Source organism: Populus euphratica, unplaced genomic scaffold, assembly GCF_000495115.2.
Source record: "Populus euphratica unplaced genomic scaffold, PopEup_1.0 scaffold274.1, whole genome shotgun sequence".
In the NCBI taxonomy this organism is placed as follows: domain Eukaryota; kingdom Viridiplantae; phylum Streptophyta; class Magnoliopsida; order Malpighiales; family Salicaceae; genus Populus; species Populus euphratica.
The window spans coordinates 33,460-52,315 of record NW_011499993.1 but is presented as its reverse complement, the minus strand read 5'-3'; the positions used below and the strand labels follow the sequence as shown (position 1 = coordinate 52,315).

Here is an 18,856-nt window from a genome sequence, read left to right as displayed (position 1 = left end):
CGCCTTCGCTGGGTTGCAGGACAATATTAATATTCCACTCAAAGTCCAACCAAACAACCGTGTGCTATAGGGGGCAAACTCCTCCTCCTCCTACATGTTGTGTTCACCTTTTTATATTATAATTATTATATTATTATAATTATATTATAATTATAATTATAATATATACTAAAATTTTCAGTGTTTCAGTATAGTTCACAATGAAACACTAAATTATCTTTCTTTTAATTTTTTTTTATTTTTTTTGTTTCTTTTTCTGTTTTTATTTAATTCCTTTTTTTGTTTATTATGCTTTTAAAGGTTTTTTTTGTTTTTTCCTTTCAATAAATTTTTTTGTTTAATTTAGTTTATTAATATTAAATTTTTTATATTTAGTTATCAAATTTTTATAATACAGATCCCGGGTTTGACATGTTAACTTGATTTAACGAATTAACTTGGAATATTTTTTTCTTTTTAATTAATTTTTTTGTTTAGTTTAGTTTATTAATGTTAAATCCTTTTTTATTTAATTATCAGATTTTCATAACACGTATTCTGAATTTGACTGGTTCACTTGGCTTGATGGATTAACTAGTCAATTTTTTTCTATTTAGTTATCAAATTTTCATGGCACGAATCTAAGGTTTGACATGTTAACCTGATGTAAAAGGTTGACTCAATTAATTTAGATTTTTTTTCTTCATTAGTTTTTTTTTTCCTGTTGGTTTTTTTTGTTTTTTATTTTTAATTAATCTATTTAATTATCACACTTTTATAACACAACTTTGCAGCTAAACTCACATCCAAGACTCTCGGGTTTTGTATTGTAACTAGACTCACTTAAATTTAAGTTATGTAAGTTTAATGTTATTATTAATATTATAAATATTACTTTTAGATCAAGTGTTGTTACTAAATTCAAGATTTTTAGATAAAGCTTTGTAAAAAAATCTAATACTTTTAGATTTTAATTTTTTTATATTTTTATACTAAAAAAATTGACATGTAATATCGAACGGGTCATGTTGATGATCACTCTAAACTAGTAATCTACGTCTCCAAGCTTTATTGCAATCAAAGTCTACGTTCATGCTACCAATTTTGGAAATAAGCAACAGGCAGGTCATGAAAATAAGATTGTATACTTTAAAAAATAGCAAGACTTGGAAGAAAACTTGCATTCTACTTACAAACCGAGACGGTATTACTCGGGAATTTAACACTTGAGAAGTGAGATAAAGTTGAGCCATGTTTCGGCTCAAGAAACTCTTCAGCTCAAAATCCAACCCAACTAGCTTTAGAGTCCCTTAAAAACCACAATCTCAAAATTTTAATTTTTTTAAATAAATTTTTATATATTTTTTATATTTAATTTTTTTAAATAAATTTTTATATATATTTTATAATTATTTTGATGTGCTAATATAAAAAAATATTATTTTAATATATTTTTAAACATAAAATATTTTAAACCATAATTATTACTATAATCCCAAATAAAATTTAAATATTTTAAAAAAAAAGTTCAAGAGAATTTGCTTTTCCTTTCTTCTTTTTTTTCTTTCTTTGCCGTGACTTCCATCCCAATTACCCAAAGATTGTAACTTAAGCTTTTAGGTTTAGAAAAGGGTTGAAGAAACATTTTAGGGTACTAGTTGATCTTAAAAGAACTGATTAAACGAGTGGAATTATATATTATTGAGGAACATATTTTATTTTTGTGGGTTCTATAAATTTGAAAATTAATGGATCAAGATTTTAAAAATTCTAATCACCTGGCCAATTGATTAGCTGAACCAGTTGATTGATTGCTATTGGTCTATCGGTTGTTTTAAACCTATCAACTGATTAGCTTGTGATGGCAATTGACCGGTTGGGCATTTTGGTCGACCAATTGACCCAACAGTATAGATTAATCAAATCTTTTATGTTTGATCAATTTGGGTTATGTTCAAAATCAATCGAGTGAATTAGTTTGGCTTTATAATTACATTTTGTTCTCTAAGCTTAGAGTTTTAATCTTTTAAATGTTTCATGTATCCATTATAGGTTTTGTTGACGTTTCTTTTAATTATCTCTAATAGTCTTCAATTTTGCATCCGTTTCTTTTTTTTCTTTTTTTTTTATAGGTGAGTAGAATGCTTTTTAATGTGTATATAATATAAATAATATATGTATATTGATTATATGATAATTAGAATTGATTAATTATTGAATATATATATATGTCATTTTATTATCTAAGTACTTATCTATTCTTGAATTTACACTCTCATTTTGTTGAATTAATTCTATTCAATATGACATTCGTTTACTTTGATAATTATGTGGATATTTATTATGTCTTAATATAGGACTTGTCAGTAACTTCATACTAACGAAGTATAATCAGCTTGCGTTCATATAACATTCTATATATTTAACTAATGAGAGAAACATCAGCTTGTGGCAACTGATCCTCTCATAATAATCATCTTCGAATGTCATTCGGTCACCTTCTAATGTCATGTAATCTCTGACATGCATTCCACTACCTTATATTAATATGTTTAGTATGTATATTTATATCAAGATATATACGACTTGCAAATTATTAATATCTAAGATCTATATTAAATGTTATTATCTCACTAAGTTGGTTGAATTCACCCCTCCATTTTAATATTATTTCAGATTCTTAATTTATGTTAGCATGTGAATCTTGTTGAGTGTTCTTACTTCTTTAGTTTTAGTCAGTATGCCTTATTTCTTCTACAAGACTTTCCTTTAGTTTTTGATTTGATATCTTAAACGCTCAATTATTACATTGTTTTAATTAAATTTTTATTTTGACAATGTATTAAGTATTATGAATTATTTGTTTTGTTTTATTTGTTGATGAGCATTTTTGAAGTGCTATTTAATTTTACTAGTTTTAAAAAATATAATATTTTGAAAGATATTCAAATGCTATGAAATTTTTATATAATTTGTTTTATGATATGTATATTCTAAAACTTAGTATAGGTGAAGTATCCTTGTAACACTCTTTTTGTATTGCCACGTTATAACATCCATGATCCCTTGTAATGTTCCTTGGTCTGTTGCAACCGTATAAGTTGTCTTGTAATGCTACATATTATCAATTCCTACTATTATGAGTTCACATGCTTATTTGTTATAACTATTTTTCTTTTTACAATAATTTTTTAGTGTGTTTGAGATTGTAATAATGGTAACAATTTAAAGTATTTTTCATTTAGAAATGTATTAAAATAAAATTTTTATTTTAAAAAAATTTTTTTTTGACATCAGTACATCAAAACGATATGAAAATATAAAAAAAAATCATTTTAATCAAAAAAATTAAAATTTAAGAGAATGCAGTGCAAACCGCTTTCCCAAACGAGCCAAAATTGGAATAATATTTATCTATTTAAACAAATTTTTGCACATCATTCCCAAATAAGCTGAAATTAAAATAATATTTATCTATTTAAACAAATTTGTTGGAACTCTGGGCCTTACCAAATTTTAGGTATAATACATATTCTTATGCATTATTGTTCAATACATGATAGTTTTAATATTTACATATTTAGGTTCGTCACGCATCAACATGCATGTTCAAGAAATACTTTTATCAATTTATATAGAGGAAAATACCGAGAAACATTAATAAAAGGACTTGATTAAGAATTGTTTGGAACATTCCGATCAAATCAATAAAATATAAAGATTTGAGACTTATAATCGAGAATGGATATTCAGGTTCGAACTAAATTAAAGCCTATGTATCTGATTGAAAAAACTTAAAAGTTGGTTTACCTAATTGCAACTATCCCATTTGAAAGAAGCAGGAAGCAGATGAGGAGAGGTCAAGGAAACTGGTGTCGCGTGTATGTTCATGTGTCAAACAGAGACATGCAAGAGATGACCAGTTGATTCAGGAAAAGTTGAGGGGGAGTTTCAGATGCCAAGTCTTGATAAAGACTGAATCAATATAGTTACAATAGACAACTGCAACTATCTTATAGATTGGATCTTGGCTTCATCACCAACTATCTTATAGATTGGATCTTGGCTTCATTGGAGTCTCTTATTTTGGCCTATTTATCCCACTGCAATCCACTTTTAGATCCACTGGCTAGAGTTCTAGCATGAAATGTCTGTAGATATACTGCAAGAGCCGAAAGGTAACTACTATCAGAGTGACAATGAAATATGTCTATGGCGCAATTGATCCATTACCAAATAAGTATCATATCTTTGTAGATATGAACACAAAATGATATGTAGTTGAAACAAACAAATACCTACCCTTTATTGACTACAACTTTGCACTAAACAGACAAATATATAATCATCTCAATCAAGAGAACATGACAAAATGAGTAGCAAATCTGACCTTTACAATTGTTACTGACGTAAGAATGTAGGGACATTCCACTATTATCCCAGCTCAACACGACGATAATGGTTTCACAGAAAAGGACTCATCCATCAACAATAAATTGGTCATCCTGAGTATCTCCATCAACCCTACTGTCCCCATGAACCATACCATTTACATGGTGCAAATTCTGCATCATTTGTGAAAGATAATGGTTGCTAGTACCAGTATGATCAGAGAGCCCAGTTGGAGCAATCCATTGTGAAACAATCCCAAGTAACTGGCCAATAAGGTTTTGCTGCTCATGATGAATACGAGTCTGGAACTGCCCCATTTCTACTCGGTGCTGACTCAACATCTCATCAATCCTCTTCTTCCATTCTGACCTCTTCCTATTCATCCTATCTTTCCATTCCCTCTCTTGAATCAACTCCTCCTCTCTTCTTCTTCTTTCCCTCTCTTTGCTCTCCTTCTCCATAGCTTCCCATTCTTGAATCCTCTGCCTCGTTAACTTTTCCCTATCCTTCTCCATTTTTTCCCTCTTCTTTTCCCTTTCTTCCAACTTCTGTTCCCATTCTTGCTCCCTCTCCACCAGGACATTCTCTCTTCCTTGCCTCTCTTGCTTTCTTTCCAGCTCACGTTGCTGCAGCCGAGCCTTCATGTCCCTCAACTGCACCAACTGGTTTGATAGAAATCCAAACACCCTTTTTTGGAATCCCTTCAGTGCCTTCCTCTTTCTCCTCAAATTAGACATATTTGGCTCCACTTCTTCATACATGAAACCATCATCTCCATCCTCCCTCACCCGATCATTACCATTACAATTCTCCTCTGCCTCTTCCCCTTCATAATCAAACCCCAAACCCAGCACCCCATTCTCACCCCCATCAATCCTAGCAAAATCCCCATCTGCCGAACTACCTAGTTGGCCAAACTCTACCATCTCCATTCCCCTAACACCCCCTAACAAACCCCCACCATTCTCTCTATCCTCATTCAAGACTCCCATCAAATCATTATAATTACTACCATTAGTTCCATAAGAAACTGGAAGATCCCCAAAAACCTCCTTGTACAACAAAAAATTCGACCAATGTGTATGCCCTTCCAACCAATCAAACTCATCCTCATTGCCACTACACTCTCCACCACCACAACCTAAATTATCCATTGATGAAAACTCAGGTTTCTTAATCTTTTGCTTAACAAGTGATTAGTACTTAAAAGTGCATTCTCATTAAGGATTTATATCATCATATTGCACCTAAAGTATCATTAAATTCCCTAACAAAAGCATGTTTTATATTAGCAAGTCTAAAAATATAATATACATTTAATTCATGGTAAATGTTCATCCTAAATACAGGTCTATCATATAAATAAAAGGATTGATTGATGAGCTGTTCTGCAGCTCAAATCTTAGCAACAACGAAGACGTCGGAAGCTGTCATGCAACTCAAACACTATTCGATTTTTGGCTCATATCTTGAGTTCTAGAAGTCCAAATGAGCTCTGGTTTTTTTTGTTGGAAAGCTGAGACAATTGCCCACAACTTCCACAATTCAGTTGGCTATAATTCTGATGTGAGCAATGACATTTTGGCCAGCCAACAATATCAATAATCAGCCCACAATATCAAAAAACCAGCAGCCATTAATGTCAAAAACCAGCCACCAAATCAATGGATGCCCACCAATTCTTCAATCAATCAATAGTTCTAAAACTTAGCCTATAAAAGAAGGCATTGTCCATATATTTAGTTACATTAATTTTCATATCAAAGTTATCTTCTTGTTTTCTCTCTACATCTTTGTAATGTTCAAGTTTTCTTTCATGCTATAGTAATCTCTTATTTATGCTCTTTCATTTCCTTTCCTATACTTAGTTAGCTTATATTATGTTTATGTTCTTATATTGTTTATTTATGTTTTTCTCCTTCTTAATGTTTAGCTAAGTTAATTATGTCAAGGTGAAAAGGTTTCTCTAATGGTGTTAGAATAGGTATAATATAAACTCAAAATGGGCTTTAAATGTTTATATCCAAGAAAGATTGTTATTAACATGTTTTATCTTTTTATCTTACTAATTCTTACCTTGCTTATTAAATGGTTAATTTAGATTTGTGTTGTATAATATTTGGTACATCAAATGCTTGATCCTTCATAGTTTTCGGCCGACATCGTTATTATGATAGGAACTTGATTTGTTGTTAACATAAACTAGCAACATGAATGCTTGATGATATTTATAAGTATGGTATTACTTAGATAAGATAATTAATATGATCATATAAGTAATTTATAATGAGCTAATAACGAGAAATCATCCGATTAGAACCTCCTTTGTGTGTGGTTTCTAGTTGAGTAATAAAAAGAGTTTATATTATATTTATTTGAAATACCATTAGTGAATCCTATAACCTTGACATATGTTTTGTTATTGTTTAATCCTTACATCCATATCACATCCCAAAACTTTCTTCAACTCCTTTTCTGTTATTATTCTCTCCAAATCTTTTTCTTTATTTGTAATTTATATAATTCACCTCCCTGTGGTTCGACCCCGGTCTTGCTGGGTTATTTTACTTTGACACTCCTACACTTGGGATAAGACATCAACTCTTTGATCGTGTCAAGTTTTTTGTGTCGTTGCCGGGGAGGTAAGTTGTTGTATAAATTAAATATTTTATCTTATTTTATTTTCACTTTTATTTGTTTTTCTAATTGTTGTTTCTTTTTCTTTTTCTTTTTTCTTTTCTTTTCTTTTGTATTTGCATGAGAGTTTGGACACGTACATTAAATGGTAGACTTTCTAGAAAATCCTCATTTTCTTCAGAAAACATGGCCGAAGAAGATAACCAATCAATTCATAATGAGAATAATGAGAATAATCGTGTTAGAACACTTAGAGATCATATGAATCCAACAAGAACAAGTGCACCATCATGTATTGTTTTTCCTCCTGATGCATCTCATTTTAATTTTAAGTCAGGTATTATTCAACTTTTACCCACTTTTCATGGCTTAGAATTAGAAAATCCATAATTGCACTTAAGAGAATTTGAAGAAGATTGTAACACTTATAATGACTTAAATTGTAGCATGAACACCATCAGATTAAAGCTTTTTCCTTTTTCCTTAAAAGATAAAGCTAAAACATGGCTACAAAATATTAGGTCAGGATCCATTCATGCTTGGGATGAAATGCAACAACAGTTTTTAAAGAAACTTTTCCCTTCTCATAGAACAAACTCTTTCAAAAGACAAATCACCACTTTTACTCAAAAACCAGGAGAAACATTTTACAAATGTTGGGATAGATATAAAGACTTGCTTAATACATGTCCTCATCATGGTTTTGAAACATGGAGATTGGTTTCACAATTTTATGAAGGGTTAACACCTAAAGATAGGCAAATGGTGGAATTGATGTGCAATGGAACTTTTGAAAATAAAGACCCTGATGAAGCAATGGAGTACCTAGACTTGCTAGCTAAAAATACTCAAAATTGGGACACCACAGGTACTTGTGAGGCACCAGGTAAAACTCAACCTCATACATCTAATAGAGGCATGTATATCCTTAGGGAAGATCATGACCTCCAAGCTAAATTTGCATCTTTAGCTAGAAAAGTTGAGGCACTAGAATTAAAAAAGAGTGGTCAATTAAAATCTGTTCAAGAAATTGTGTGTCAAATTTGTGAAACCAATGAACACTGAACCAATGATTGTCCCACATTGCCTTCTTTTAAGGAATGTCTCTATAAACAAGTCAATGCTTTAAATAGTTTCCAAAGACCAAGTCATAACCCGTACTCACAAACGTACAACCCTGGTTAGAGAAATCACCCAAATTTCAGTTGGAAGAGTGGTAACAATAATGCACAAACTTCACAGCCACCATTTCAAACACAACATAATTTTCAAAATTCTCATGGATATGCACTTCCTTATATTCCCCCTCCTAGAAGAAATCTTGAGGAAACATTACATGCATTCATTGAAAAGCAAGAGACAATCAACACTCAAAATGCTCAAACCATGGCTGATTTGAAAGATACTCTTGCAAAGTTCACATCTGCTCTCAGTTTTTAGGAGAAAGGTAAGTTTCCATCTCAACCCCAGCAAAATCTCAAGGGGCAATACAATTCAAGTACAAGCAATTCCGGAAGCCAACATCTAGATCAAGTCAAATCAGTCACTACTCTCCGCAGTGGTAAGGTTATTAAAAAACTCATTCTTGAACCTTGTGAGAAAGAAGATGAGTTAGTCTCCAAGGGTAAGGAAATGGTTGAACCTGATCATTGCAAAGAAGAGACTGATTCCCTACCAGCACTTCCATTTCCTCATGCCATGACCAAACAAAGGAAAGTCAATCACAATTCTAAAATCTTTGAAACTTTCAAACAGGTAAGGATTAATATACCTTTGCTAGATGCTATTAAACAGGTACCATCTTATGCTAAATTTTTGAAAGATCTATGCACTGTAAAGAGAAAATTGAATGTGAAAAAGAAAGTCTTCTTAGCCGAACAAGTAAGTGCCATTCTTCAGAACAATAATGCTTTGAAATATAAAGACCCTGGTTGTCCTACAATTTCTTGCTTTATTGGAGAACATAAAATTGACAGAGCTTTACTTGATCTTGGAGCTTTCCATATTCGGTTTTTCAAAGTCTCAATCTAGGTGAGTTAAAACCTACTTCTATTACTCTTCTACTTGCTGATAGATCTATAAAAATGCCTAGAGGAATAGTTGAAGATGTGTTAGTACAAATTGATAAATTCATCTTTTCTGTGGATTTTATTGTCTTGGATACACAACCTGTTGAAGCATGCAATTCAATTCCAGTTATTTTAGGACGTCCATTTCTTGCAACTTCTAATGCATTGATTAATTATAGGATTGGAGTGATGAAGTTATCTTTTGGAAATATGACATTAAAAATGAATGTTTTTAACATTTGCAAGCAACCTGGAGATGATAATGATTTACAGGAAGTAGATTTTATTGAAAAAATAATTTACGATCAATTTGAAAATTCTTCCAATGAAACTGAGTTTAATGAATCTGAAGATTTGCAAATGGTTTGTTTTCAGGAAGAATCAAAGGCAAATATTTGGAGACCAAAAATTAAGGAATTGCCACCACGATCAATTGGGTCCATACCTTCAAGTGTTCAACCATCAAAACCCGATTTGAAGCCATTGCCATGTAATCTCAAATACTTATTTTTGGGAAAAAATAAAACTTTTCCGGTAATAATTTCTTCCAAACTTAATCTTCATCAAGAAGGTAAGTTATTACAAACTCTGAAAATGCACAAAAATGCATTAGGATGGACCATAGCTGACATAAAAGGAATTAGTCCTTTAATTTGCACACACAAGATTTATTTGGAGGAAAATGCTAAACCCTCTAGAGAAATGCAATGAAGGCTTAATCCTAATATGAAAGAAGTAGTGAGGAATGAAGTCATTAAACTTCTAGATAATGGAATCATTTATCCTATTTCTGATAGCAAATGGGTAAGTCCTACCCAAATTGTACCTAAAAAGTGTGGAGTTACTGTGATAACAAATGAGAAAAATGAGTTAATTCCAACGAGGACTATTACTGGTTGGCGCATGTGCATTGACTATAGGAAACTTAATTCAATAACTAGAAAAGATCACTTTCCTTTACCTTTTATGGATCAAATTCTAGAAAGAGTTGCAGGTCATGAATTTTATTGTTTTCTAGATGGTTATTCAGGTTACAACCAAATTGAAATTGCATTTGAAGATCAAGAGAAAACTACTTTCACATGTCCATTTGGTACATTTGCATACCGAAGGATGCCTTTTGGATTATGTAATGCACCAGCCACATTTCAAAGATGCATGCTTAGCATATTCAGTGATATAGTTGAACGTTTTCTTGAGATTTTTATGGATGATTTTTCTGTTTTTGGTGATTCATTTGATAATTGTTTAACTAATTTGGAAAAGGTTTTGAACAGGTGTAAAGAGAAGAATCTTGTGTTGAATTGAGAAAAATGTCATTTTATGGTAACAAACGGCATTGTACTTGGTCACATTATTTCATCAATAGGGATTGAGGTTGATAAATCTAAAATTGAGTTAATTGCCAACTTTCCAATACTAAAATCTGTTAAAAATGTTAGATCATTTTTAGGACATGTTGGTTTTTATAAAAGGTTTATCAAAGATTTTAGTGTAATATCTAAGCCATTGTGTAACCTTCTAACAAAGGATAATGTTTTTGAATGGACTAAATATTGTGAAGAAGTCTTTGTTAAACTTAAAAACCTGCTTACATCTGCTCCTGTCATTCAACCTCCTGATTGGTCATTACCTTTTGAAATAATGTGTGATGCTAGTGATTATGTCGTGGGTGCTATTTTAGGACAAAGAAAAGATAAGAAACCCTATGTGATTTACTATGCAAGTAAAACTTTAAATAGTGCTCAAATAAATTACACAACCACTGAAAAGGAATTACTTGCTGTAATATTTGCATGTGAAAAATTCAGATCTTATCTTGTTGGCTCACCTGTTATTGTTTTTAGCGATCATGCAGCATTGAAATATCTTCTTTCTAAGAAGGATTCTAAAGCTAGATTGGTGCGATGGATTTTGTTACTTCAAGAATTTGATATCACAATCAAGGATAAGAAAGGCACCGAAAATGTTGTCGCGGATCATTTGTCAAGATTGGCAACTGATTCGAAATCCGACATCACACCAATCGATGACTACTTTCCTGATGAATCTTTACTTTCTGTCACTACAATGCCTTGGTTTGCTAATATTGTTAATTTTCTTGTTTCAGGACATTTGCCAGCGCATTGGGGCACCCAAGACAAAAGAAAGTTCTTGAACGAAGTGAAGAACTTTTATTGGGATGACCCTTATTTAGTCAAATATTGTCCTGATCAAATATTTCGAAGATGCATTCCTGACAATGAGGTAAGTAATGTCATGAAATTTTGTCATTCTGAGGCATGTGGGGGTCATTTTTCGTCAAAAAAGACAGCTGCAAAAATCTTACAATGTGGATTTTATTGGCCCACCATGTTCAAGGACACGCATGCATTCTGTAAATCTTGTGAAAATTGTCAAAAGTTAGGATCTCTTTCAAAAGGTCACATGATGCCTTTAAGTACTATTTTTGTCAATAAAATCTTTGACTGTTGGGGTATAGATTTTATGGGTCCATTTCCTCCATCATTTGGTTTTGTGTACATATTAGTCGCAGTAGACTATGTTTCAAAATGGATAGAAGCAATTCCAAGTTGTAACAATGATCATAAAACAGTTATTAAGTTTTTGAAAGAAAACATTTTGAGTCGATTTGGAATCTCTCGGGCCATGATAAGTGATGGTGGAACACATTTCTGTAACAAGCCATTTGAGTCTTTAATGAAGAAATATGGAATCACACACAAAGTTGCCACCCCTTATCACCCCCAGACAAATGGACAAGTAGAACTTGCTAATAGAAAGATCAAACAAATCTTGGAAAAAACAGTGAACCCTAATCAAAAGGACTGGTCTTTAAGACTTAATGATGCACTCTAGGCCTATCAAACTGCTTTTAAAACATCATTAGGTATGTCACCTTATAGGTTGGTTTATGGAAAACCTTGTCATTTGCCTGTGGAACTTGAATACAAAGCTTATTGGGCTATTAAAGCTTTCAATTCAAACTTGGATGATGCGAATCAGCTGCGTAAATTACAAATAAATGAGCTTGAAGAAATAAAAAATGATGCATATGAGAATTCAAAAATTCATAAAGCAAGAATCAAAGACTTTCATGATAAAAGAATCTTGAGAAAAACATTTGATGTTGGTCAAAAAGTTTTGCTTTATAATTCTCGACTGCATTTATTTCCTGGAAAGCTAAGATCAAGATGGAGCGGTCCATTTGTTGTGAAACATGTATATCCTTATGGGGCCTTTGATATTGAGAATCCAAAGAATGGTAATGTTTTCAAGGTCAATGGACATCGTTTGAAAGCTTACTTTGATAATTTTCCTAGTGAAAATGAATCCATTGGTTTGAATGATCCTGTATATGAAGGTTGATTATTTTGTTTTTTATATATTTTTTTGTGTTTCTTTTTGGTGTGACTTTTGTTTTGCTAGTCTTTCTCCAACCCGGTCAAATGACGGATAACGGTACTCCGTGACTCTTAAGTCGGTTCTTTCAGTTTCCCATGATAATTGATATCTTTATATATATTTGTTCAATTCCTTGTTCCTTCCCTTTTCTTTACATCTCTTCTTCACTTCTCTTTAAAAACAAAACAAAACAAAAATGGACACCACTCTTGAAAAATTGAAAAAGTATTTTCCTACTCTGCCTCAGAATGCGATTACAAAAATTTACCGTGCTAGGTGTGAAAGATTAAGGTTGTTAATAAACCATGGAATTCCTAAAGATATTCGCTGGATAATTGAAGCAAAGATCCGATTATCAGGTGAGTCTTCCATTTCATACATGCCTGGGATAGGTAAAAGCACTTTTGCAAAGAAACGTCGTGCAAAACGACTAAAAGTCTATCACCGATGTGCCAGATGGACTTGTAATGCAAAATGTCATTCTTTAGGAATGGTATCTATAAACCATGAAGATAAAATACAATTCATTAAAGATGGCCTGAGTAAGGAGTCATTAGATAATCTTTTATTAACTTTTGAGACGCATCCTAGTGGAGATGTGCATCGTGCAATTCATGATTTATGGCCTTATTTTCATAAAGAACATGATCGACTTAGTCTTGGGAATCTGACTAAAAAAGACCTTGTTTGCCAGTTTTTAAGAAAATTGGATGGGAAGCCTATCCCCGACCCATAGAGGGCGTTTAAAACCAAGGGAAAGTTGTGAGCCACAATCACAACTGCTTGTACATATATATTTGTTTTTATATATATAATAATAAAAAAAAAAAGACAAAGAGAGAGAGTGAGACTTCAGCTAGCCTACATATAGGTGGTATGCTTTGCATTTTCAATTTCTCATCTATAAAATCTTCTCTGCCTTCCCATCATTTCTACTCAACCCATTCATTCAGCATATATAGAAGTGTGTAGAAATGGCAAGTTCCTCTATTCCTAAAATAAAAAAATATTTGTGTTTTTTGTGGATCTAGTCCTGGGAAAGAAAAGGAGTTTTTAGAATCAGCAAATCATCTTGGTCGAGTACTAGCTGAGAGAAAGATTCATTTAGTGTATGGGGGAGGCAGCCTTGGGTTAATGGGGGGTGTTTCAATAGCTGCATTTGTAGGAGGCAGTCAAGTTTTGGGGGTTGTCCCTAAAGCTTTAGTCGAAGGGGACATCATTGGAAAAACAATTGGAGAGGAATTACAGGTCTCCACAATGTCTGATAGAATGAATACAATGTTTAACCATGTTGATGCCTTCATTGCCTTACCAAGTGGTCTGGGTACATTGGAGGAGATCTTTCATATTTCCTCTTGGGCCCAACTGCACATTCACCATAAACCTATAGGTTTGTTAAATGTTAATGGTTTTTATGATAATTTGTTGTCTTTTCTTGATCAAGCTGTGGAACAGGAATTTCTAACATCTTCGGCACGACAAATCATAATCTCTGCTGCTACTGTTGAACAATTGATTGACCAACTACAATCTTTCATCCTTGTAATTGATCCCTCCATAAGTCAACTCAATTGGTCAAATACGAAACGCCGTAAAAAGCTTAAATTGGATTTGAGCCTTAGTTTATGAAAAATTGTGTCTTTTGGTTTTATTAATAGCATAATATTTGTGTTTTGTTGTTTCTTATCTTTGTTTTAGTGTGTTTCAGGTTTGTCAATAGTCGCTGTTTCAGGTGATATCTTCTACACTCTATCTTTTTGCTTAGAACATTGAGGAAAATGTCTCGTTTTGGTTGGGGGGAGAGGCTAGTAGTTGATATTAAAAAAAAATTGCAAAACTATTGTTACTAGGATGGCAGAGTAACGGAGGAACTTTATTGACTCTTGAGACGCATCTTAGTAAACATTCTTAACAAGGTCTATTATAATACTTCTTGAAATATTCAGGTTTACAAACTCTTGGATTGTTATCTATAGATTCTGTTTATATGCTCATCTAACAAGTATTTCTAAACCTTCATTTTCACACACACACTCAAACATATGATTGTGGGTTACACATTGGATTATTACATTATTTGTGTTCTTTTGTTAAAGGTAACAACTAAGGGAAAGGGATAGTATATAATATGCAAAAAATATATATATATATATATAAAAAAAAAAACAACAAAGTAGATAAGTTTGGTTTTGTAGCCTCTTTGATTTAAGCAAATAAGCCCGAAGGGGTGTTTGAACACCTAGTACCCTAAAGTCAACTGACTTGGGAGTTATTGGCCCAGTGCTTGTTACATGGGTTGAGGAGAAAGCTTAAGGGAATCAAACACTGCACTATCTACATATCAGTATTTGCAACCCGAGTTACTAAGCTCGTAGGGGTGTCTCAAAACCTAATGCCCTAAGACCAACTGGTCTGGGAGTCATTAGCCGAAAACTCGTTACATGGGTTAAGGATACATTGTGCTATAAATTCTTGCTTTCAAAAAAAAGAAAAAAGAAAAAAAGATAACAATCCCAACCCAAGGAAGTTAACCTTAAACATTAGAACAAAAATTTTGTTTTCTTCCATGAAAAGCTCCATAGCTATGTTTTGATTTATTGAGCACCAAAAGAAGGTTTACTAATATCTTGTTTAAGAGGTATTAAGCAGATATATAAATTTAATGAAAGTTTGTTTATTTGGATAGATTAATAGAAGTTAAATGATGAATGCCTTGCTTTGTGGTATTTGCAAATTATTTTTCTATTTTAATGCTTTGATTACTAGGGACTAGTAATAAGCTGGTTGGGGGGTGTGATTAGTACTTAAAAGTGCATTCTCATTAAGGATTTATGTCATCATATTACACCTAAAGTATCATTAAATTCCCTAACAAAAGCATGTTTTATATTAGCAAGTCTAAAAATATAATATACTTTTAATTCATGGTAAATGTTCATCCTAAATGCAGGTCTATCACATAAATAAAAGGATTTATTGATGAGTTTAAGGATTGAAAATGAAAGGATAAAAAGAAGGCCAAACTTAGCAAAGTGTTGCTGGTGCATTCCAAACTCGAATACTGTTCGGTAATTTGATCATATCTGGAGCTGTAGATATCAGATTTAGGTCCATTTTATATCGATGGAAAGGTAAGACATAAACCTACAACTTTTATATGGACTCAAAGACTCAGTTCTGCCGTTTTCAAGCTCAAATCTTAGCAACAACGAAGACGTCGGAAGCTGTCATGCAGCTCAAACACTATTCGGTTTTTGGCTCATATCTTGAGTTCTAGAAGTCCAAATGAGCTCTGGTTTTTTTTTTGTTGGAAAGCTGAGACAATTGCCCACAACTTCCATAATTCAGTTGGCTATAATTCTGATGTGAGCAATGACATTTTGGCCAGCCAACAATATCAATAATCAGCCCACAATATCAAAAAACCAGCAGGCATTAATGTCAAAAACCAGCCACCAAATCAATGGATGCCCACCAATTCTTCAATCAATCAATAGTTCTAAAACTTAGCCTATAAAAGAAGGCATTGTCCATGTATTTAGTTACATTAATTTTCATATCAAAGTTATCTTCTTGCTTTCTCTCTACATCTTTGTAATGTTCAAGTTTTCTTTCATGCTATAGTAATCTCTTATTTATGCTCTTTCATTTCCTTTCCTATACTTAGTTAGCTTATATTATGTTTATGTTCTTATATTGTTTATTTATGTTTTTCTCCTTCTTAATGTTTAGCTAAGTTAATTATGTCAAGGTGAAAAGGTTTCTCTAATGGTGTTAGAATAGGTATAATATAAACTCAAAATGGGCTTTAAATGTTTATATCCAAGAAAGATTGTTATTAACATGTTTTATCTTTTTATCTTACTAATTCTTACCTTGCTTATTAAATGGTTAATTTAGATTTGTGTTGTATAATATTTGGTACATCAAATGCTTGATCCTTCATAGTTTTCGGCCGACATCGTTATTATGATAGGAACTTGATTTGTTGTTAACATAAACTAGCAACATGAATGCTTGATGATATTTATAAGTATGGTATTACTTAGATAAGATAATTAATATGATCATGTTAGTAATTTATAATGAGCTAATAACGAGAAATCATCCGATTAGAACCTCCTTTGTGTGTGGTTTCTAGTTGAGTAATAAAAAGAGTTTATATTATATTTATTTGAAATACCATTAGTGAATCCTATAACCTTGACATATGTTTTGTTATTGTTTAATCCTTACATCCATATCACATCCCAAAACTTTCTTCAACTCCTTTTCTGTTATTATTCTCTCCAAATCTTTTTCTTTATTTGTAATTTATATAATTCACCTCCCTGTGGTTCGACCCCGGTCTTGCTGGGTTATTTTACTTTGACACTCCTGCACTTGGGATAAGACATCAACTCTTTGATTATGTCAACAAGCAAGTACTGGTGCCTCATGTTTTGAACCTTAGTAGACACATCTTTCCATGTCCATTACCAAGGGTAAGTAATCGGATCACGAACATGATGCGCAGAATTCACATACAAAGCAATTGGTTTATATTTCTTCTCTCTAGTTTTCATTTTTGCAAGGGTCCCATCAGAGACCATCTCTCCATATTTCTCAATTAGGGTTTTCTCTTCTACTTCTGTCCATTTCTTTCTTTTTGGTGGCATCATTAAGTGAACCAAAATATTTACAAAAACTACTTAAACCTATAGAAGAATCACGACTAACACTTCTTAACTCAATCAAAATCCCAAGAACGTCACATAAAAAAACCTTCTAACATCAACCAAAACAAATCTACCCAGATAAAGAAAACAACAAACTAAGCTCCAGAAGACATAGTAACTAACAGTGCTTACCTTGAACTGGGTATTGCAGGGATGAGTTTCTTGTAAGCTTTCTGGAGGGTGATTTTCTAGGGAAATTTGAGAGAGGAAGTAAAGGAATCTGTGAGAAAGAGTACAAAGTTTAGTGCTTTTCAAGTGAAAGGGACTTCCCTTTTGTCTAGGACTACAATACCTGTAAAAAACTATATAAACGGTAATGTTTTTATGCATCTTTTAAGGATAAATGGTGGTGGTAGATTGGTCGGTCAAGGACATTATTAGTGTCCAATAAATGAAGAAAACTACACATTATTAGTTTAATTTTTAATATGTTTTCTTTCACTCCAAAGATGCCATCTTTAAGTATAAAAAAAATGATGTCATGTATTACTACTCTTCTATGTAAATTAATGATGTGAAAATAAAAATAGGTAAAATGGTTATAATCTTCTCTCTCTCTCTCAAACAAATTGTGTGATTTTCAATATATTTAAAAGAATAGAATAAATAAAGGGGAAATAGGTGTTCTAAGATTATTTTTTTTTGGTCCAATGGAAAGGAAAAAGAAAACTAGGATCTTCTAAAATAAATTGAGAATCAACTAACAATGAAGGACAAATTCTTGGAGAAGGGTTCTTCTAAATATATAAATCAGAGTTAATTTTAGTTGTAAATTTAGTTATATAATCAACACATAACTTAACTTCTTTTAAAATATAAAACAGGCAAATTTTTTAATTTTATATTAGAAGTTTTTTTATATCAAAAATAACAACTCTAAATAAGTAATACTTGTTAAAATTATCATGAATCAATCGAATAATATTTATAAAATTACAGTTGTATATGACCATTCATAAATTGCCTATACACCACCTTTGGTTTATTACAAGTATCACAACACACATCTTTTATAAAATAAATTTAACATAATAACTAGTTATCCTCCAAATACTCATCCCCAAAAACTAAAATATTCTTCCTCGTCCACATCCATTAAAGACCAAACAAGAATAACAAGGAAATGTCTAATGAGGCAAATCTTTGACCCCTCTTTACCACATCAAAACTTAAGATCCTTGTCGGTTTGTGAGATCTAATCCAGGCCAAATACTTTTAGCAAAAACACAAGTTCTAATGCATTGTAAAATGTCGTTGTCCTTTTAGTTACAACCATCACATATTGAAGATGAGGAAATATTATGTTTAAACCGCAATAAATTAGTAGGAAGGCTATTATGAAATTATAGGGACTATTTATTTATTTATTTATTTATTATGCAATAAGGATCAATTAACTAATTTTGATAAATTACAGGGACTAAGTTATAATCTGCACTTTTTTCAATATCTTTTGCGAGATCTCTATTCATCTTCTGCCCGACTAAAAATTGGTTATCAGTGTAAAATAATCCTGAGCAGGACAAGGCAAGATAGCTTATGTCAATTGATCTCAATTATTCTCGACAAGATTGAATATGATTTTTTTATTTTTTTTTTAGAGAAAAATAGATTGAAACATGATGTTATCATTTCAATAGAACCTCAGAAGAAATA

At 31.9% G+C, this 18,856-nt stretch overlaps 1 protein-coding gene across 1 annotated transcript; it reads right to left on the bottom strand.

Annotated features, from left to right (window-relative positions):
- Positions 1 to 4,173: 4,173 nt before the first annotated feature.
- Positions 4,174 to 17,514, bottom strand: LOC105140464 (stress response protein nst1-like). The gene is made up of 2 exons (XM_011047309.1): positions 16,903 to 17,514; positions 4,174 to 5,563 (listed from the first exon to the last, which is right to left on the bottom strand). Exons 1-2 carry the CDS (start codon positions 16,919 to 16,921, stop codon positions 4,458 to 4,460), a joined length of 1,125 nt encoding a protein of 374 aa, XP_011045611.1. The 5' UTR covers positions 16,922 to 17,514; the 3' UTR covers positions 4,174 to 4,457.
- Positions 17,515 to 18,856: the final 1,342 nt, after the last annotated feature.